This window comes from Hypanus sabinus, chromosome 1 (assembly GCF_030144855.1).
Source record: "Hypanus sabinus isolate sHypSab1 chromosome 1, sHypSab1.hap1, whole genome shotgun sequence".
In the NCBI taxonomy this organism is placed as follows: Eukaryota; Metazoa; Chordata; class Chondrichthyes; order Myliobatiformes; family Dasyatidae; genus Hypanus; species Hypanus sabinus.
Window position 1 is genome coordinate 22,409,241 of NC_082706.1, and position 22,312 is coordinate 22,431,552.

General features: G+C 45.0%; 1 protein-coding gene across 4 annotated transcripts in view; it reads left to right on the top strand.

Moving 5' to 3' along the window:
• The window catches only part of LOC132391830 (solute carrier family 23 member 2-like), a 111,431-nt gene that overhangs the window by 43,955 nt on the left and 45,164 nt on the right, over nt 1-22,312 (top strand). For all 4 annotated transcript variants that reach the window (XM_059965513.1, XM_059965498.1, XM_059965487.1 and 1 more), the window contains 2 exons: nt 7,442-7,558; nt 13,462-13,619. In XM_059965513.1, the coding sequence (XP_059821496.1) occupies nt 7,442-7,558; nt 13,462-13,619 (275 nt within the window). The remainder of the gene's footprint in view (nt 1-7,441; nt 7,559-13,461; nt 13,620-22,312) is intronic.

Here is a 22,312-nt window from a genome sequence, read left to right on the forward strand (position 1 = left end):
GTTCTAGGCCTGGAGCCTTTGGCTGCAGGGTGCCCAGGTCCAGTGCGAGTACGATATGTTGTTTGGACAATTTAAATGCCGGCCTGGATAGACAGGAAAGACAGGGCATTGGGATCAGAGGCAAGAGCTGATTTCACTTGCCCTCTGGCAATGTTCACTCTTCTCTCCATGGCGCTAAGGGTATGAAGACTGCCCCGGCTGTGGTGCTCCTTTGCTGATAATATGATGGACTGATACTGAGGCTTTAGGCCTACTTTGGGGTTCAGATCTAGGCACTAATTTTGGTTTGAAATGTTGTTGCTCACATTTGTTGTTTGCATGATTTTTTCCCCTCTTCCCCTGCACATTGGGTGTTGATCTGTTATTTTAATTGGGTTCTTTCAGGTTTCTTGTTTGGTGGCTGCCTGTAAGCAGGTAAATCTCAAGGCTGAATAACTTATACATCATTTGATAATAATTGTGCTTTGAAATCTTGGCAATGTGGGTGATCTTTTGTGACACTATCTCAAGCCTTGTTCTAATTCATCCCACTGTTCCATTCCTCTGTATCCTATGTATAGGCAGTTCTGTTGCAAAAATCATTGTATCTATTGCCACTGTCCTTCACCACAAATATTGCCTCCCTAAAAGTCGTACTCCTTTTGACTACTTATTCTACCCATTTCCAAGTAGCCAAAAGCCAGCTTATCCCAGAGTCTTACTGGCTCTTTATTGCTTTTAGTGACCTGCACTTGTACCCTGAAAATCTGGCTCCTGATAATCGATTATTCATTCTTTTCTGATTCACATGTCCTGGTGTTATGGTGAACTTTGTATTTGTTTTGTATTTTATTGGCATGGCCCTTCATGCTCACCACCTAAATACTATTCCCCATGGGCAAGATGGAAGCATTTGGTGATATGACCAGCCAGCTCTCTTCTCAGTGGTGTTGTGGAGGTGTCCTCTAGTGCCCTTTGCCAACTTCACCTACTAACCAGGCACCCCACCCCACCCCCATATCGGATGGTGATGCAGCCAGTTAGAATGACACATGATCCTGCAGTTTCTTCAATTTCTGGGACACAGCCTTGTGCTTCTACTCACTGAGATTCAAAGATACAGCTGCTACTGTCGTACAGAATCCTGAAGTTGCACGCCACCTTGTTGAGGAAGAGCTATTTTTCTACTACTATCAGGATTTTGAACCAATACGTACCTCAGCAATGGAACATTATGGACCACTTCATGCGCTATGGTGAACCTGTCTCTTTGCATCTGGATTCTGCAATACAAAACATTTGTGCAAAAACAATTTTGTTTTCCCTCAGTGTCTCATGTAATTTATGCTCTCAGTGTGTTATCAGAATCAGGTTGATTATCATCGGCATGTGATGTGAAATTTGTTGAGTTAGCAGTAGCAGTTCAATGCAATACATAATCTAACAGAAAAAAAGTAATAATAATAAATAAACAAGTAAATCAACAATGTGTATTGAATAGATTTGAAAAATGTGCAATAACAGAAATACTGTATATTTTTTAAAAAACTGAGGTAGTATCCAAAGATTCAATGTCCATTTAAGAATAGGATGGGCAGAGGGGCAGAAGCTGCTCCTGAATCGCTGAGTGTGTGCCTTCAGGCTTCTGAAGCTTCTTTTGGTCCTGTGCGAAAGCCCCTCCATACCATACAGTGACGTAGCCTGTCAGAATGCTCTCCATGGTACAACTATAGAAGATTTTGAGTGTATTTGTTGACATGCCAATCTCTTCTAACTCCGAATAAGATATAGCTTCTGTCTTGCCTTCTTTATAACTACATCAGTATGTTGGGACCAGGTTAGATCCTCGGGGATCTTGACATCCAGGTACTTGAAACTGCTCACTCTCTCCACTTCTGATCCCTCTATGAGGATTGGTATGTGTTCCTTTGTCTTGTCCTTCCTGAAGTCCACAATCAGCTCTTGCATCTTACTGATGTTGAGTGCCAGGTTGTTGCTATGGCACCACTTCACTAGTTGGCATATCTCACTCCTATACGCCCTCTCTTCACCACCTGAGATTCTACCAACAATGGTTGTATCATCAGCAAATTTATAGATGGTATTTGAGCTATGCCTAGCTATACAGTCGTGTGTATATAGAGAGTAGAGCAGTGGGCTAAACACACACCCCTGAGATGCGCCAGTATTGATCATCAGTGAGGAGGATATATTATCACCAATCCGCACAGATCGTGGTCTTCCGGTTTGGAAGTCAAGGATCCAATTGCAGAGGGAGGTACAGAGGCCCAAGTTCTGCAACTTCTGAATCAGGATTGTGGGAACGAAAAACAGCATCCTGACGTAGGTGTTTGTGTTGTCCAAGTGGTCTAAAGCCATGTGGAGAGCCATTGAGATTGCATCTGCCATTGACCTATTGTGGCAATAGGATAATTGTAGTGGGTCCAGGTCCTTGCTGAGACAGGAGTTCAGTCTAGTCATGACTAACCTCTCAAAGCATTTCATCACTGTCGATGTGTGTGCTACTGGGCAATAGCCTTTAAGGCAGGCCACATTATTCTTCTTAGGCACTGGTATAATTGTTGCCTTTTTGAAGCAAGTGGGAACTTCCGCCCATAGCAGTGAGCAGTTATCTGAATCTATGAGCCTGAGATCCTGCTGCAAGCAAGGATTTTGCAAAGTGCTTTAGTTACTTGAGCACATGATATTTGATGATATGCTCAACTTGACACTTAGAAGAGGACTTCTTTATCACATATACAGTGAAACATACAGTAAAATGTGTCATTTGTATTAAAGATGAGGTGGAGTCTGCAAGTGTGGCCAACAGTACCTGCCCACAACATTATGGACTATACCAAGCAACAACAACAGACATGCCCTCCCTCCCAAACAGGCCTCGGTCTTCGACATTGACCCGGGATTCGCAAGTGATGACAAATGATGGCCCAAGCTCCAGGCCTTGAATGCCAGACTCTCCCATGATGAGACCTTGACCTCAAATTCCACTCGCACCGATGACCGGTCCTCAATTTTATGTCCGCGCTGGCCTGCTTGCCCCAAAATCCAATCATGGCCATGCTGGTGGCCATTGAAAGCAGTGCCGGAGACTTAGGCTCCAGCCTGTACTCCATAGCCTCATCCCTAAACCCTAATCTTACCCCGATGTCCCCCCTTGTGGTAAACTATGTATACCTGTCTGGACACGCCCCTCTGCTGACTGCTCCTGTGGCTCCTCCCACAGACCCCTGTATAAAGGCGATTGGAGGCACTGCTGCCCCCTCAGTCTCCGAGATGCTGTGCTCCATTTTGCTGCTAATAATAGCCTATCGTTCGCCTCTCCCGTCTCTGAGAGCTATTGATGGTGCATCACCCCTCTATCCCCAAAACCATCTCTATAAATCTAAAAATGAACTAAATCTGAGCCACGACCTCAAAGGAGATTGCAGGACCTTCGGCGCACCAAGTCGACGTTAATCATTGATGAAATATTTGTACTAATGTTGCATTAATGGCAGTTTTATTGAATCTCCCCACATTCCTATTGACACCAGCTTGCCTCCAATTCCACCCACATACACACGGGTGGCAATTTACAGTACCCAATTAACCTACCAATCCACACATCTTTGGGGTATTTGCTTATTTATTTAATGATAGAGCATGGAGTAGGCATTTCCTTCCCTTTCAGCCATGCTGCCCCAGCAACCCCACAACCCCGATTAACCCTCACCTAGTCACAATGCAACCCACTCAAAGTGCCGGAGGAACTCAGCAGGTCAAGGCAGCGTCTGTGGAGATGAGTAAACAGTTGATGTTTCAGGACTGAAATGGAAGTGGGAAGGTGCCAGAATAACAATGACCAGTTAGCCCACCTGGACTGCAAGAGAAAACCAAAGCACCCGGGGGTGGGGAGCCCACGCACCTCACAGGGAGGATTACGGAGACACCTCACAGAATGGCGCTGGAACTGAGCTCTGAACTTCCGCAACGTCCTGAGATGTAATAGCGTTGTGCTAACCGCTGCTGTACCGTGGTGGCCATATGGGGGGTGGGGGGGGGGGGGGCCGAGGGAGAGACTCATGTAGTCATGAACATGCAGGCTTCACGTGGACAGTACTGGAGATCAGCTGTGAGTCACACTACCGACCAGAAGCGAAGCCTCCTGACTTCTTTATCCTCAAAATCAACCATTTTCGATCCTGAGCTCTACAATTCTCTCCACAGTTTTCTCCATCTCTCAACTGCTCTCCCTTGCTTTATGCTCTTTTAAGTTCAGTTTATTGACTGCTTTCACTTTTTGTGGCATTGCCTAACATGGCTGTTTCATTGTACCTCTGAAACACTTTGGTATTTCATTGCATTGAAAAGGCTGTGCAAATGCAAATGGATGTTATTTTTTGTATCTTCAGCCCTCTGTGTGCTCTCCTTGCTCTTGGCTCTCGCAGGCGTTCTTTGACCTGTAAATGTGCTATATGTGAACTTTCGCTCCGGTGCATTGAATCTTTAGAGTTTGTAAGGAGATATTCACCGTAATGAGCGGAATGCTAAGCTATGCCAAAATACCGCATTTTATCGAACCTTTCTTTTAAACAAATTTTCAGAAATCAGAATATTTTCTACAGGAGCCTCTTCATAAATAAAAGGGTCCTTGTAAGACCTGAAATATTGCCAAGGCAAGGCAAATGGTGGATACGTGTCAAACGTGGCAGTGGGTGCCAGGAAAGTTTACAGTGTTGGACATGATGATTCTCAGAGGGTCTCACGTGTGCTCTTGCTCTTTCCTTCTAGATTTTCTAGTCCTGTCTGAATAACAAGAAGCTAAGAGGCTTAGTGATGCATCAGTGGTTTTAAGATGAGTGTTACAAATTCTGTAACACTAGCCTTGGCATCACTGAGTCCGAGACCCCTCCAGTCCAGGAAATGCATTCAGGTGAACGGCCTAGACGTTTCAGATTGCTGAACTCAGAAGTGTTTGCAGACTCTTTCGCAACCTTGGCAGCCCGTGAAAGCACGGCAGCACAACGGTTTGTTGCCAGCCCTGAGGCCTGGGTTAAATATTTGGATTCAGATCTCACTAACTGCAGCTGTTGAACTGGAACTCAAGTAAACGTCGTAGAATTAAAAGTCAGTCTCAGCGAAGTGTGCAATGCACGTGTGTTGGTTTGTGGCTATTGCGTGTGTAATTGTTACTTTTGGGTAGTTGGGGTTTGTAGTTATCTTACATCACACGTTGCAACTTTGTGCATATCAGACTTAATGTTAGTTCAGAGTAAACTGACTTGGAAACTCGCCTCTATGAATTCACAAATCTCCATGCAAAAACTTGAGATATGAAATAAAATTCACTATTTGGGAATTTATGCAGGGGAGAAAATTAAATATGAAATGAAAATTAAGCAGTATACTTGTCTGCTTTAATTTTTAACCACTTAATACTGCAGGACGTGGAGGTTTGGATAAGACATCACCATCTTGAATGGGCAGAGTGCTGACCTGTAAGGTATTTTCTCTGATGCGTTGCATTGCCCAAGCTACGATAGCCATAGCCAGCTCCTCAAAGTAACCCCTTGGCTTTTACTGCACATCCATAAGTCAGCACACTTTAATCCCTTGTCCCCTCCCCACAGAACTCTTCCAATGAACACTAACCCTTAAATCTCATCTCTTTCCCTGATATCCCCACTTCCTAAACCCTTTGCTTAGCCACAAGTCTCTTTCATGTTGGCGAATATATCTTGCATATGAAACACCATTCACTCTGAGATGACTGTTCACACGTCCTAGAGAGGGTGTAGAGGAGGAGAGCTAACCCAGTCGATGTCATCTTGTTGCCCCATGGCATTGAGTGATGACATATTAAAAAAAATAACAAGATGACGAGAAAATCCGCAGATGCTGGAAATCCAAGCAACACGCACAAAATCCGGGCAGCATCTATGGAAAGAGTAAAGTTGATGTTTCGGGCTGAGACCCTTCGACAGGACTGGAGGAAAAAAGATGAGTCAGGAATCCAGTCCTGCTGAAGGGACTCGGCCTGAAATAGTTGGAGCTCACGTTGTTTCAGTAGTCCGTCTTCCCCCATCGATTTCCTCCTTCGGACTCCCGCTCAGAGTCTATCCCGTCCGGCAATCTACCACGTTCCTCCATTCGCATCTTCTCTTTTCATCTCTCCCTCTCCTTCGCACAAAAGCCCACGAAAACAACTGCTTCCAGAATCACAAGATGGGGCAACAAAATCCTGATTTGCTAACATGCATCAACAGTCCAGTTATCTCCCCCATAACCCAAACATTGCTGCTACAGAGAAAACACTACTTCAGCAGTGAACATTACAACAAAACCGTTACATAGCAGTGAACCCTTACAGCGCGTTATAATTGTCTTGCACATTTCTTTTTAAAAACAAAGCCACAGAGCACTACAGCACAGAAATGGGTCCTTAGGCCCAGTCTGTGCCAACCTGATCTTCTGCCTATCCCATCTACCCGCACCCAGACCATAGCCCTCTCACCACCCATGTACCTATCCAAACTTCTGCTGAAACAACCATAGGGTATTAATAAAATCACATTAGAAAAACCAGGTAATCTGGTAGTGTGGCATCAGGAAAGTTCCAGGTAAGCAGAGTTAATGGAATTTTACTGCATATGCCACTGGGTGACCATGAAAGTACTAAATTGTAGTTAAACCCTGTCTGGTTGTAAGGAAATCACCATTTGCCTGCCCTGACCACATGTACCTTGCGCAGGTTGCTCTTAAAGATATCACCCTCAGAGTATCCAGGCTCCCATCAAATACTTCTGAACAGTTTCTAAAATACTTTGATAGGGAGACTTGTTCATCAGTTAACACAATGCTGAAGATTAGTAATGGTTAAGAGCACCAGTAATTGAAAACATTAATGCAAGAAAGAAAAATATTAGTCTGCACTTGGCATTTTCCACATGGATACAATTAATCTGAAGTAAATTGGGAACAGGAATCCACTGCTGAAGATGGCTCCGCCGTTGACTGAAATTGTGTCTGATCCGTTTGCAAAGTCATCTCTGCTTTCCCAACCTTTCCTCAGTAATCCAGTGAATGCTCCACGTTAGTCATCTCTGCTGTGAAGCAGCAGGTGAGGTACACCTGCACCTCATAGACGAGTGACAACCCCCCGCCCCCCCCCCCCCCACTTTCTAATCCAACGACGCGGTGAACACCCAGGTGTGCCTGGCCAACCCCTGCCCTTTCAGATGACTTACCTTTGCATCCGGCAATGCGGGAGTGCAGGTCCTAGACCACCTGAGGCACAGGTGACTTTTGCGATTGGCCTAATGAAATGGGATTGACACAGCAAGACAGCGTAGTTTGGGATAGGGGGCCGCGATTTTGATGCACATCTTCTGTGCAAATTTGTAAACAAATATGAGTAGTGGCCTGTTATGATTGGTTGACTGTTCACTCTTTTATTTGGCAGCATTCCTTGACCGATGTCTCTAACAGCAGCGCTGCTTTGGACGCCCAGAGGATGGACATGATATACACCATTGAAGATGTTCCACCCTGGTACCTCTGCGTATTCCTGGGTCTGCAGGTGAGTGAGGGGGAGCCCGCGTTTGCTCATTGGGAGCTGGACTGGGCTTGAGTACTGTGCTTTGAGGCCTGGTAAATAAGGCTTCATTTGTAGGGTGGCTTTATTGGGCTCGCCAAACCCAAGTGCTGATCCAGTGAGTTCAGGAGTCAGTTCTTCAATGCTCATTCAGGAGGAGCTATGTTCCAAGTTTGAATCTGAGTGATAACATTTGCAGGGAAGCTTTAGCTATCCAGGGTTAATTCTGACTTGTACTGTCTTCCAGCTGACAGTGGGAGTTTCTGTCAGATGTTCCGGTTTTCTTCTGCATCCCAAAGACAAGGGAGTAAGTAGATTAATTGGCCAGCCTGAAGTGCATTTGTTGTGTAGCTGAGTGCGGGAATCTTTGGAGAGTCGATGGAAATAGGTTACAGGGAATTGGTGAGAGAATGGCCTTCCCCTGTGATCCAGCATAGGTTTTATGGGTTGAAATGGCTTTTTCAATGTCAGAGGGGAATGTGGTGGAGAAAAGAACTGTATTCTGTGCCCACGTCACCGTTTGGTGAGAGCGCCTGACTCTGTGACTGTGAGTGAGAGTTGCACTATGCATCACTGTGACCACCACCCATGGATAAAGAATTGACTGATGTGAAACGGTGTGAGGGGATTGAGGCGGGAGTGCAGTGAGGAATATGAGCATCTTGTGTTGCAAATCCTCTGCATGTGCGTTTGCCCTCTGGAAGCGAAAGTGCCAGTGATTTGCACTGGAAACCACTTTGTACAGGAAATGCGTCTGAGTGGGGTCACGAGATAAAGAGTTTGTTTGGTGATATGGTTGCTTTCCGACTCCGCAGCCTTGAAGAGGGTGCTGCCACGATGAGGCCACACTCAGGTGGAGGAGCAACACCTCATATTCTGTCTGGGTAGCCTCCAGCCTGATGGCACAAATGTTGATTTCTCCAACTTTCAGTAATTTCTCCCCTTCCCCTCTTTTTCCATTCCCCACTCTGGTTCCCCTCCCACCCCTTCTCTTCTCCTCACCTGCTCAACACCTCCCTCTGGTTCCCCTCTTCCTTTGCTTTTTCTCCACGATCCACTGTCCTCTCCTCTCAGATTCCACCCACTTCAGTCCTTTACCTTTACCCTCCTATCACCTCCCAGGTTCATGCTTCAACTTCCCCCTCCTCCACCCACCTACCTTCCCCCCACGACTTCACCAATCACCTGCCAGCTTGTACTCCTTCCCCTCAACTTCTCAGTCTGCCCTCTGCCACTTTCCTCTCCAGTGTTGATGAAGGTTGGCTTGAAATGTCTCTTCCACCTATCACCTCTCAGCTTCATCACCCTCCCCCTTCCCCACCCACCCACCTTCCCTGGTTTAACCTATGACCCGCCACTCCTCCCCTTCCACCCCCCCCCCACACCTTCCGTCCCCTTCTTTTCCAGTCCAGACGAAGGGTCTCAGCTGGAAATGTTGACAGTTTATCCCCTTCCATAGACGCTGCTTAACTTGCTGGGTTCCTCCGGCATTTTGTGTGTGTTGCTCTGGATTTTCACGTCTGTGTTGAGAGAGAAAGTCGGTTTAGGAAATTGTGAGTGGTGTGACGTGGCTGGGTGCTGGGAGAAGTGCAGAAAGAGGGAGGGAAGATGAGCGAGCGGGAGGGAGGGGAGAGTGATAGGGGAGTGAGGATGAGGGGGATTGAGGGAGGGAAGGGGAGAGGAAGGGAGGAAAGGTGAGGGAGAGAGAGGGAAGGTGAGGGGAGAGAGAGGGAGGGAAGGTGAGGGGGAGAGAGGGAGAGAAGGTGAGGGGGAGAGAGGGAGGGAAGGTGAGGGGGAGAGGCAGTGTGAGGGTGAGAGTGGGAGGAAGTGGCATTTCCTTTAGCGCATTAGTTTTCTTTAGTACAGTTTCCTGGTTCATCATCTAAGTCACTCCACCATGTTTGAGCTCCTGTCACAGTGACCATTCTCTTGGCTGATCAGTGGGGGAAAGTATTTGTTAATAACTCAAAGTCCAAACTCTCAGCAAAAGGTTTAGTAGTGAATGGCAGAGAAGGGCAAGAGTATAGTCAATGGTTTGATTGTCATATCATTCATGAGGTTAATTGCATCTTCCACAAAAATTAAAGCTTTTGCTGAGCAAGAACTTGTTTAAGGCTGAATGAGGGAGGCAAAGTTTAGCAGAGAGTGACGGAGAGAGATGTTGATGCTGCTTACTTGACAGCATATGATTAACGTGTTCACTGACTCAGTCTGGTTAAATGAGTAACCTGGGCAACAATGAAAAGGGAAATTAAATTAATGCTGAAATGTTGCAAGTAAATGCCTTGAGGCATTAGAAGAGATGAAGACCGTTTCCAGATCTTGTCAAAGCAGAGAAGAGTGATGCTCCTATTTTGGACTAAGTCGACAGACCTGCTGTGAATCTCAGCAGCACCTCTTGTCCTTTGATGGCTTCCCACATTCCCTATTTTATTCTTTGTACTTGAATGTGAAGGGTTGGTTCCTTAGACTCCTTAATGTCCCTGACTGTCTTTCTTATTCCACTCTCTCCCTCCTCTAGTGTGGGCTGAATGGGGCAGATGAGACACGTCTGCCTCACTGTCCAGAGCAGCACGTACACAGAGTGAGGGAGGAACTCAGCAGGTCAGGCATCATCTATGGAAGTGAATGAGCAGTCGATGTTTCAGGTCAAGACCCTTCTTCAGGACTGGAAAGGAAGGGGGAACCTCTCCAAAATGTTCTAATTCTTGCCTCACTGTCCAGCTTGCCTGGTGCGAATGGAAGCCCTCTCCGTGGTAGAATATCAAACAGTACAGGCAAGGAACAGGCCCTTCCTTGTCCTGAATGAATTAGAAATCAATGAATAGTGATATCCTGAGTCCACGTGCAGTTTCCACCCCTTCCTCGCCTGGCAAACCATGAACTGTGAAAAGGTTTCAGAGCTCTGTGCCCGATGATGGCAAAGTAGTTTCCGTCTTGGAGGGGTCAGTCTTGGATGAAACGCTGGCTCTTCAATGATAAGGGAGAATTGATTGCCAGTTGCATTGTGGATCTTGTTAACACTGTTGAGAGTGGCAGATGCTCTGGCTGAGTGCAGCAAAGAGTGAGTTGTGAAATTTTTGGAGACTAGACTTGAATCTTATAAGAGCAGGTTTTCTTCACAATATTAATTTTCCAACAATACCATGCAAGCTAGGCAGTTGGGAGCCCCTGTATTCCTTTGAAAATCCTTTAACCCTTTACTATCCAGACTTTTCATTGTAGCTATGCCCACGTATTGATTTAGAGGTACTGCACAGTAACACCCTTGCAGCCCAACGAGTCTGTGTCACCCATATGGCCAATTAACTGATTAACCAGTATGTCTTTGGAATGTGGAGGAAGCCAGACCACCCAGAGGAAACCCATGTGGTCACAGGAAAATTGTACAAGCTCCTTACAGACAGCGGTGGGAATTGAACCAGCGACAGTAGTGCAGTTATAGAGTGTACAACCTCGCCTAAGATAAGACACTTCCAACACCCAGTTTAATCAATCCTAAGGATAGAAACAGAAAACATACAGCACAATACAGGCCCTTCGGCCCACAAAGCTGTGCTCAACAAAGCCACACAGGTTGATAGGTTAATTGGCTGCTATAAGTTGCCCCTGGCATGTGACTGGGTGGTAGAATCTGGAGGAAGTCACCTGGGACATGCTCTATTGTCGCTGCTGCCATCAGGAAGAAAGTACAGGAGCCTCAGGACCCACGCCACCAGATTCAGGAACAGTTATTATCCCTCAACCATCAGGCTCTTGAACCAGAGAGGATAACTTCACTCAACTTCACTTGCCTTACCACTGAATTTTTCCCACAACCTATGGAAAGCTCTCTTCATCTCACGTTCTCGCTATTTTTTGCCTAATTACTTATTATTTTTTCCTTTCTTTGTGTATCTGCACAGTTTTTTTTGGCACACTGGTTGTCCGCCTTGTTGGTGCAGCCTTTCATTGATTCAGTTATGGTTATTGGATTTATTGAGTATGCCCACAAGAAAATGAATCTCGGGATGACACTTTGTAGATTTACTTTGAATTTTGAAGTTAATAGTACAGTGGGGAGAATAAATTAGAGGGAAAATTAGTGGGAGAGTGGGATTACTCTGAGCTGGCACATAGTTGATGGGCTGAGTGGCCTCAGGTGGGTGATCTCAGCTGTGAACCTGTAGAGCAAGTGGTTGTTTTTTCAGAGCTTGGAGTGAGCGATTTGTGGCAACTGTGCTTTAATCAATTTCGGTACTGCAGGGCTTTGTTGAACTAAGACTGTGGAGCAGCCTTGCTGTGTACTTCCTCTCACTGGAACAGCCTGCTTTGATGCTCAAGTCCCACGACATTGTAGCAGGTGGGAGTGTGGAGAGTGGGCTTTTCACAAGGTTTTATTGTTTTTTAATCGTGCTGCCTTTGTTTACTTACTTTCCTGTTGGGAACTTTCTTTTCCTCAAGGTCTTCCTGCAGTCACTACTTTACCCACCAGTTTTCAAAAAGAGCTGAGAAGCCTTTCAAGGTCCCTAGTTTGATATTCCTTTGAAAAGGAACCATGCTGTGGGGCTGAAACGGACTCCAAAGGAAACTAGGCAGGACTCGGAGTCAGTGTGAGTGGGTGAGGTCAGTGAGCTTTCACCAGCACAGGAATTAGAAATCAAACGCTCCTTTGGGTTGCAGAGGCGGGGAGGATAAAGGCAGTGTCTGTGATGGGCTGGGGAGCAGGAGAGGCGGCATGACTGGTGCTGGTGGCTGAAGGAGGGGAGTGAAGCCCTGTTCATTCCAGGTGATCAAAATGGACAGACTGCAAACACTGACTGCAGAAGAAAGAGGAATGAAAACACTGAAACTGAGATGTGAGTCGTTGCAATGAACACTAAAACATTAGAAATAGAAGTGGGCCATTGAGCCCATCGTGGTTGTTCCACCGGCTGATCTTTTACCTTGGTGCCACTTTGCTGCATTAAACCCATATCTCAGAATATTAAAAATGTATTGATTGCCTGAATATGTTTGGTGGCAGAGTCTTCCTGGTCCTTTTGGATTGAGAACTCCAATCCTTGGGAAAAGAACTCTTTAAACTCTAATGACTGCTGCCTGGTTCACATGACTGTCTCAGCCAGTGCTTGCGTCAGAGAGACCTGTGGCACAGAAACCAACCCTCCAGCCCATTGACTCAGTGTAGAGGTCAAATACTCACTAATAGTAATCCTTCATTGTTCTCCCCACACTCCCAACAGCTCCTCCCCAGATCTACAAGTCATCGACACTGGAGGCAATTTACACTGGCTAATTACCTACCAAACTACATCCCTTTGTAATATGGGAGGAAACTCAAGCATTGGGAGGAAGCCCATCCACTCGTGGGGAGAGCGTGCAAACTTTGCACAGTTAGTACTAGAGGTTGGGATTGAACCTCTGGTCCTTGGGACTATGAGACAGCATTTCTAAAGACTGTGCCATTTGACCTCACTTGATCCCTCATCCTGCACCTTGATACATATTTGATGTGTACCTCCCTCTCGGTTCTGACGAAAGGCCATCGATTTGAAATGTTGTTTCTCTCTTTACAAATGCTGGTCTGACCTCCGGAGTATTTACATTTCCTGTTCTTATATTGGGCTTAAGTTAACTCTGGCATTTTTGCTTCTTGTTGAGCAGCAGGAGCCTACAATAACATGCTCACTCAGGAGCAAGCCCAAAGCCTCAACTCCCCTCCAGCAATGCTGCTGATTTTCTCCAGCACTTTGTGCGTTTTCTTCAGGATTTCGAGCATCTGCAGAACCTCTTGTGTTCATGATTTGCAGAAACAGTGACGTTTTGCTTGACCTTTGCAGTAATTGCTTTGGTGGGCCTCTGTTTCTGGAATGGGCTGACCGTCTGCTCTTTTCCATTCTTTCTTCCAGCACTACCTGACCTGCTTCAGTGGCACCATCGCCGTACCCTTCCTGCTGGTGGACGCTATGTGTGTTGGCTTTGACCAGTGGGCTACCAGCCAACTGATTGGGACCATCTTCTTCTGTGTGGGTTTGACCACCCTGCTGCAAAGCACGCTGGGATGCAGGTGAGTGTTCTCAAACAGAAATCCGGTGGCAACTACAATATGGCTGACTGGAGAAACCTAAACCACATCAAACCATAGCTACCATCCCTCGCCTCGCACTGTAGCAGGGAGTGTGTGCCCAAGGTACCTCATTGGCTGAAAGGTGCTTGGAGATGCCCTAAAGCCTTGAAGGGCAATATAGAAATACAACCTCCATATCAAGTGTAAGATTAACAAAAGAGAGATCAAATGAAATGGGGAGGCATTAATTAGTCAGCTGAGTTTGATTGTAGGACCCTGTGGTAATGTAGCAGTCACAGCAAGGCAGAGTGCATTCGGACAGGGCAACCAGAAACTACATGTCCAACTTGCCGATTAACTTGCCAACAAAATCTTTGTGTATTACATGCAGTTCTAGGTTTTAGAATGAGAACCAGCAACGATGTAGGAAGTGACAATGGTAGACAGCCATTCTTTGAATACACATTCCCTTCACATGCTCCCCATATCTCATTTGGTGTTGGCTGTGGAAAAGATTCACACAAAGGAACTTCGAATGAAAATGCAATATTTGCTTTAATTTGAGCACCTGCAATAAGACCAGAAGTAGGCCATTCAGACCCTCGTACATATCTGTAAGATCATGGCTGAGCTTTCAATGCAACTACACATTGCAATAATGGTAGAATGTGAGGGCAGTGGGGAAAATAGAGTGGGACTGGTGCAGAATCAGTGAAAATGGCTGTTTGATAGTCAGCACAGTCTCAGTAAGCCATGGTACCTGTTTCTTTCTTTATTGAGATACAGCTCGGAATAGGCCCTTCTGGTCCCTTGAGCTGCACCACCCAGTATTCCCCTGGCTTAATCCTAGCCTAATCACAGGACAATTTACAATGACCAATTAACCTACCAACCGGTACGTCTTTGGACTGAAGGAGGAAGCTGGATCACCCGGAGGAAACCCACATGGTCGCGGAGAGAACGTACAGGCTTCATGCAGGCAGTGGTGGGAATTGAACCCAGGTCGCTGGTATTGTAAAATGTTATGCTGCCCTCTGCTGTTACATTTGTATGATATTTCTGAATTGCTGAATGAAAGGGTTGCTTTATGGAGAACGTCTGGCAGCTCTTGGGCTGTATTCCCTGGAGTTCAGGAGAGTGAGGGGGGGATCTCAGAAACATTCCAAATGTTAATAGGCCTGAACAGATTTGATATGGCAAAGTAATTTCCCATGGTAGGGGAGTCTAGGACTTAAGGATTGAAGGACGTCCATTTAGAACAGAGATGCGGAGAAATTACTTTAGTCAGAGGGTGGTAAGTCTGTGGAATTTGTTGCCACGAGCGGCTGTGGAGGCCAAGTCAATGGGTATATTTAAGCCAGAGGTAGATAGATTCTTGATTAGCCTGGGCATCAAAGGGTATGGAGAAAAGGCAGGGGAGTGGGGATGACTGGAAGAATTGGATGAGCCCATGATTGAATGGTAGAGCAGACTTGATGGGCCGAATGGCATACTTCTGTTCCTATATCTTATGGTTTTATGATCTAATATATAATTTGTCCATCAGTCTTGAATAAGCTCAGTAGCTGAGCCTACACAGCTTGTATTCTAACGAGTCTTCACTCTATGTGTAATATGGCATTTTCTCTCGTACGTGTTCTGAATGTCTGGCCCCATACTGAAAACCTTGAGCCCTGATTCTGATGAGCTGGAAGAACACCGGCTGTCCTTCCCAGCCCCCAGCTCCCCCCAGCACAAGCCGTGTCCTTGAAGTCTTATCGCAGGCTCTCATTAGTCATTTGTATCTCATGAAGTCAGTACTGAAAAAAAAATTACTTTGCTAATCCATTCACAAACAAGAGAAAGTCTGCAGATGCTGGAAATCCAAGCAACACACGCAAACTACTGAAGGAACTCAGCAGGCCAGTCAGCATCTATGGAGAAGAGTACAGTTGACATTTCGGACCGAGGACCTTCATCAAGACTAGAGAGAAAAAAGATGAGGAGTTAAGATTCAGAAGGTGGGGTGAAGTGAGGAAGAAACACAAGGTGATAGGTGAAACGTTTGGTGGGGGGAGTGGTGAACTAAAGAGCTGGGAAGTTGATTGGTGAAAGAGATACAGGGCTGGAGAAGGGGAATCCGATAGGAGAGGACAGAAGGCCATTGAAGAAAGAAAAGGGGAACGAGCACTTGAGGGTGGAGATGGGCAAGTAAGATGATAAAGTGAGAAAGGATAAAGGGAATGGGGAATTGTGAAGTGAAGTGGTAGGGAAGCATTACTGGAAGTTAGAGAAATCGATGTTCATGCCATCAGGTTGCAGGCTACCTAAAGGGAATATAAGGTGTTGTTCCTCTAACCTGACTGTGGCCTCATCATGACAGTAGAGGAGGCCATGGACTGACATGTCGCTAATCCCTGCATTTTCTGAGAGACCCTTTGCATGGCACAGCCAAGTAATATTTTGCATTGACCTCATTTCAAAGCTAACTTGAACTGAAGGCAAGCTCTTGCCTATATTTTATTGCCCCTGTCCTAATTCAGAACTTGATTTATCTTTGGCAAAACATCCCCAAGGTACTTCATGAAGCATTATCAATCAAATTTCAACACCGATGGCATCTGACTAGATAAGCAAAGTATACTAATCTTGCTAGATTTTAAAGAGCATCGTGTGTGCGTCCCGGAGAATTGGCACCTGTGTTTAAACTGAATGACCTTGATTAATTATTTAAAAATTGAACCTCGGAAGTCTCTTATGTTTACTCAGGCACAATAAAGTATGGATTCTCCTGTAAATAATAGTTGTGTAGGAGCAGTGACATCAAACAAAATGATGTATATCAATGAATAGCTTAATATTTACCTAGTATTGGAATTGTCTGCTGAGGGTCACTAAAAGGGAAGTGTTCTTTCCTCTCCTTCCAGCTGTGTTCAGTGCTATCTGTGTTTAACACAAAGCATAAGTGGGTTTCTTGGAAAGACTTAAGTTCCAGCACTTAATGCACAGTGCTAGGTATTTATCCAGTGCACAATCTTTTATCTTGCTGTGGAAGTGAAGATCCTTGGCTTTCTGTTTAATATACAACCTGCTTTCTTAATATCAAAATATTTATTCATAAACTTCAGATGTTTATAAGAGCGTTAAAGTCAGTATTTTTGTCACATGTTATCGTCTGGCCATGCTTACCACGAGCATGACATCCTTTATGATTACATACAACTCTTGAGCAAATAGTACATGGAATTTTAAGTTTCTCACCAATTGTTATGCAATAGTGGGAGGGCTTTAAGCTCTTGTCTGTTCCCATGGCTGGAGAGAGCTATCTGCTGTACTGTCAAAGAGACAATGTTTCCTGAACCTGGCCGTAAAGCACAGTAGTACACGTAACACACAGTAACTTAGGAAAGTAAGAATAAAATTTACAGATGAATAATGCAGATAAATAAAGTGCATGAATTAAATATTGTAGGGTACAGGACAGATTAACTGGAGACACTTCAAATGCAATGCGTCATGTTCAGTAGCTTCATGGCCTGAGGGAAGAAACTGTTTCCTATCCTGACCATTCTTGTTTATCTGTATCATATAATCATATAACAATTACAGCATGGAAACAGACCATCTTGGACCTTCTAGTCCGTGCCGAACACTTACTCTCACCTAGTCCCACCGACCAGCACTCAGCCCATAACCCTCCATTCCTTTCCTGTCCATATACCTATCCAATTTTACTTTAAATGACAATATCGAACCTAACTCTACCACTTCTACTGGAAGCTTGTTCCACACAACTGCCACTCTGAGTAAAGAAGTTCCCCCTCGTGTTACCCCTAAACTTTTGCCCCTTAACTCTGAACTCATGTCCTCTTGTTTGAATCTCCCCTACTCTCAATGGGAAAAGCCTATCCACGTCAACTCTATCTATCCCCCTCATAATTTTAAATACCTCTTGTCAAGTCCTTCCTCAACCTTCTACGCTCCAAAAAATAAAGACCTAACTTGTTCATCCTTTCTCTGTATCTTAGGTGCTGAAACCCAGGTAACATTCTAGTAAATCTCTCTCTATTTTGTTGATATCTTTCCTATAATTCGGTGACTGAATTATATCGAGGTCTCCCACCTGTTGGCGGAAAGTCAAAGTGGATGATGGATGGATGAGTGGGATCCTTGATAAAACTAAGGGCGCAGTGCTCTGATAAGTAACCCCGATAGATGTTAGGGAGACCCCTATGATCCTCTCAGCCATTCTCACAGTCCTTTGTAGGGGTTTCTGGTCTGATGCTCGGCTGCTCCCATACCGGATAGAGATCCAGCTTGTCAGGATGCTGATCGCCAGGTGTGAGCCATTCTGTAACCCTCAATTATTATACTAATCATTGTCATTTTCTTTTGCAGCTGAATATTCTAACACCAAATCATGAATGCTATTGCTATCATTATGGATTCTGCTCCAAACTATTATTGATGTAGTGTTGTACTGCGCAGAAACTGGCTTTCAACCCACCAGGTCCATTGAAGCACCAGACTCCCGACTCCCGTTGACTCTAATCCAGCACTCTTTCCATTTTATTCAGTTTCCATTCCTGTCAACTGCATCCAGCTTCTCTCCCTGCCCTGCTCTACCAGCAACTTACAATAAGTAATTAATCAATCAGGCCCACGGGTTTTTGGGGATGTGGGAAGGAACTGGAACACCTGGAAGTGATATGGAAAACACCCATCCTCCACACAGTTTATAGGCTGGGATCAAGCATGCAGCTGTAATCCTTGGAGGATTAGTCAAATTGACTAAAAACTTGGCAGAATGACTTGTGTGACAATGCAGGACATTCAGAACTTAGAACAATAGCTTTGTGAGAGAAGAAATAGAAGTTACTGAAACAGGTGGGCAGGAGTGATTGGAATGGGTTGAAGTGACGTTTTGAAATTGGCAAGGATGGGAACTAAGGAAAAATCTCATGGAATAGGGCTGGCAATTCACAAAATAGATTTATAAATGAACATGAAGGAGAAAAAATAACCAAGTTTCAGGGGAAGCAGTACAGAAAGTAACAGGGTCAACTTTTGTACCGGGTAGCTGGATAATATTAAAATGTATGTACTGTGGATTCCTGCAGATTGGGACAACCTCAGGACCAGAATAGTTTGGCCCAATTAAGCAGGTGCCCCAACTAGCCAAAGTTTCATGGAGATAGTTAAAGGTATAAAAAAAGGCAAACAACTGTTTAACTGATTAACAAATTATTTATTTAAATGAAATACAAAACAAATTAGAGCACTACCAATAGCCCAAGAGTACCATAAAACTCTATTAATTCCCAATAGTTATTGATGGAGGTGTTCATCCAGTGTTATGATTGACTGTAAATGAACAAAATGAGCACAGACACCTAGTGTTGAGATGATTACACAAACAAGAGAAAGTCTGCAGATGCTGGAAATCTGAGCAACACACTCAAAATGCTGGAGGAGCTCAGCAGACCGGGCAGTATCTATTGGAAAAAAAACTACAGTCGATGTTTTGGCATCTCTTTCAAGGATGCCTACCCTGAAGAAGTTTAAATCTTCCCTTTGACAGGAGTCCAGTCTCTCACTGCTCCCCTTCTGTGATTCCTGCTTGAGTCCTGCCAACTGATACGTCAACTGTACTTTGTTCCATAGATACTACTTGGGCTGCTGAGTTCCTCCAGCATTTTGTGTGTGTTGCATCCTCCAAATCTTAATTTTCATTGTAACGTTCAAGAAGATTGTAGATACCTTCAAATTTTTCTTAATTACTAACTTGTGGAAGTAGTGAAATCATCTCATTTTCACTCCTGGCCAGTTCTGACATCTCCAAACCTGAATGCTTGGAACCGTGATGAGCAAAACAGTTCCAAATTGTCTTGCTGTTTATTTTTCACTGACCATCAGTGACAAAAATCACTGCTTTTTTGCATACAAACACATGCAACTGATGCTATTTAAAAGCATCACTCTAACCACAGTGCAGGGTCTAACAGTCATACAAGTGCATGCAGCTGACACTAGTTAGAAACTGTTCGGCAATAGTTTCCTGCCCCAATTAAGTGGCAGAGTGTCCGAAGTAAGTGAAGGGAATCCCAACTGTTTTTTTGATTTAGTTTTTGTTCTTTAAGAGTTGTCCCAAATAAACAGCTGCTCCCATTAACCAATGGCCCATTTAATCAATCTCCTCCTTGGACTTCTCCTCTGGTCCAGTCCATCAGCAGTGGAGACCCCCTTGGGCAATGATATGACCTGGTGGGTGATTCCACTGGTGGTAGAATACTAGAACAGAAGTGTTGGCAATAGATTCCTGCCAAGGTATCAAATCTAGCCAGCAGCGCCTCCTTCAAGCCAGGATTGTTGTTGGACCTCTCTTTATCTATTGCAGCACAGGCTTCGAGAGCTTTACCCATCAGTTGTGGCACTAGCTGTCAGGGCCACTCCTACTTTGGCCATTGCCATATCTAGACCATTCTCTTGAACTTGAGAGAGTGGTTCCCAATATCGTCACTTTGTTGATAAGAAGGCACCTTGGGACTCTTTTGCAGGGTTTGGCGTTCCTTTCTAAATGCATCATCTCTCCTCTTCTGGACAGGTACAAAGTGTCTGAGGTCTCCGCTGTTCCCCATGCATCTACTTCGTTCTTATCCTTGGAGCTTTCCTGACTTGGGATTGCAATCCCACTCTTCTGTGAGTTAAATGCCCCTCTTTGCTGCCACCTGCCATCTAACTTTGCTGTTAGATATGTGGGTTATGACCAAAGGAAAGATTGGCTGGAGTCAAGGGTGTTTATTAGATGCATAGTAATTATACCCCGTGTAGTCCATCCCTCACAGGAGATGTGCCCAGAGAAATTGGCAGTAGCAAAACACTATTTGCAATGGCCATAGGATTGACTTCAAAGGCACAAAACTGCTGCAACCGCACCAATGGGTTTTGGGACCGCCTGGTAAAGGAAGCCATTGAAATAAAACCAGATGAAAAGAATTTTAATAAAGACAAAGGTCTTGCTGGAATTTGTTTGTAAACAGAGTGGGAGAACGGAAACCTGATTAGATGATGTCTAACCAATCAGGAGGGATGGGCGACAGGGGTATAAATACCACTGGACTAGACGTGCCCAAGGTGCCTTCTTATCCCTGATGAAGATGGCAGAGTTTGCCATCGAAATATTGGTCATAATCGATACCTGCTGGAAGCCCAAGAAGTGTTTATTCAGCATATACGCATTTACACATCCCCATCACTAAGGAAATGGAATATTCCACAGGGTATGGTGGGAAAGTCACCCCAAAGCTAACCTGATTGCATCAGCTCGGTTTAGAGCCCATTGTAAGAATATACCAAGGAAGACATTGAAGTGCATGCACTCAGCACAACAGCATTGTCATTACAAAGCAATGCTTGTGTGTGAGTGCATTTACCAAGTGTTCTCCATCATATAATTTTAATAAAATGTAACCACTGTAGCCGTGGCTTCCGTGGGGGAGTCTAAAACTGGAGGTGTCCATTGCTGTGAATAGGATTTGATTAATGTGCAGGGAAGCTTGACTTGTTGGCATAGATTCAATGAGATGAAGGGCTTGTTTCTGTGCTGTGTGACTGTGACTGCAGTTTAAGCACATCTTTGAGCCTATCCATCTGTCCTACTTGTGATAAGTATATTTTTGGGTTGTGAAATTAAAAATAGTCATTTCCTTCTTTCCCCACCCACTCACTTGCAGCTTTGTGATTACCAGGGAGATTTAAAAGCCCAACTTGTGGTAGGTGCTTGGCTCGGCCAGATGATTGAAAGTATCGCAGAAGGCTCCGAAGACACCCACCCTTCTTTTCTGAGAAGTTACTGTCCAACTCTAACAGAACCAGGCTCGCCTCTCACTCAGAGCAGTTTCATGAGATCTTTTGGCAAGTGTGCTGCTGAAGGTGGTGGCTGAGGCAGACACATTAGGGGCATTTAAAACACTCTTAGATAGGCACATGGATGATAGATAAATGGAGAGTTATACAGGGGGGGGAAGAGTTAGATTGATCTTGGAGTAGGTTAAAAAGTCGACACAACATTGTGGGCCAACAAGCCTGTACTATGCAGTGCTGTTCTATGTTCCAGAGCTGATGGGAACGTGGGGGAGAATAATTTCATAGAACATAGAAGAGAACCGCACAGGAACAGGAATCAGCTGAAAAGCAAATCAAAAACACCCAAACACTAATCCCTCGTATCTACACCATGTCCATACCTCTTCATCTTCCTCACACCCATGCGTCTATCCAAACGTCTCTTAAAGCCCTCCAATGTATTTGCCTCCACCACCACACCAGGCAGCACATTCCAGGCATCCACCACTCTCTGAGTAAAAAACTTACCCCTAACATCCCCTTTGAACCTGCCCTCTCTCACCTTCAGTGCATGCCCTCTGGTATTAGACATTTCAACTCTGGGAAACTGATACTCTGTCCACTTTACCTATCCCTCTCATAATCTTATAAACCTCTATCTGACCTCTCCTCAGCCTCCGGCGCTCCAGAGAACACAACCCAAGTTTATCCAGTCTCTCACGATAGCACATGCCCTCTATACCAGGCAACTTCCTGGTAACCCTCTTCTCCAACCTCTCCAAAGCCTCAACATCTTTCCTATAGTGTGGTGACCAGAACTGCATGCGATACTCCAGAAATGGCCTAACCAGGGTTTTATTAAGCTGTTA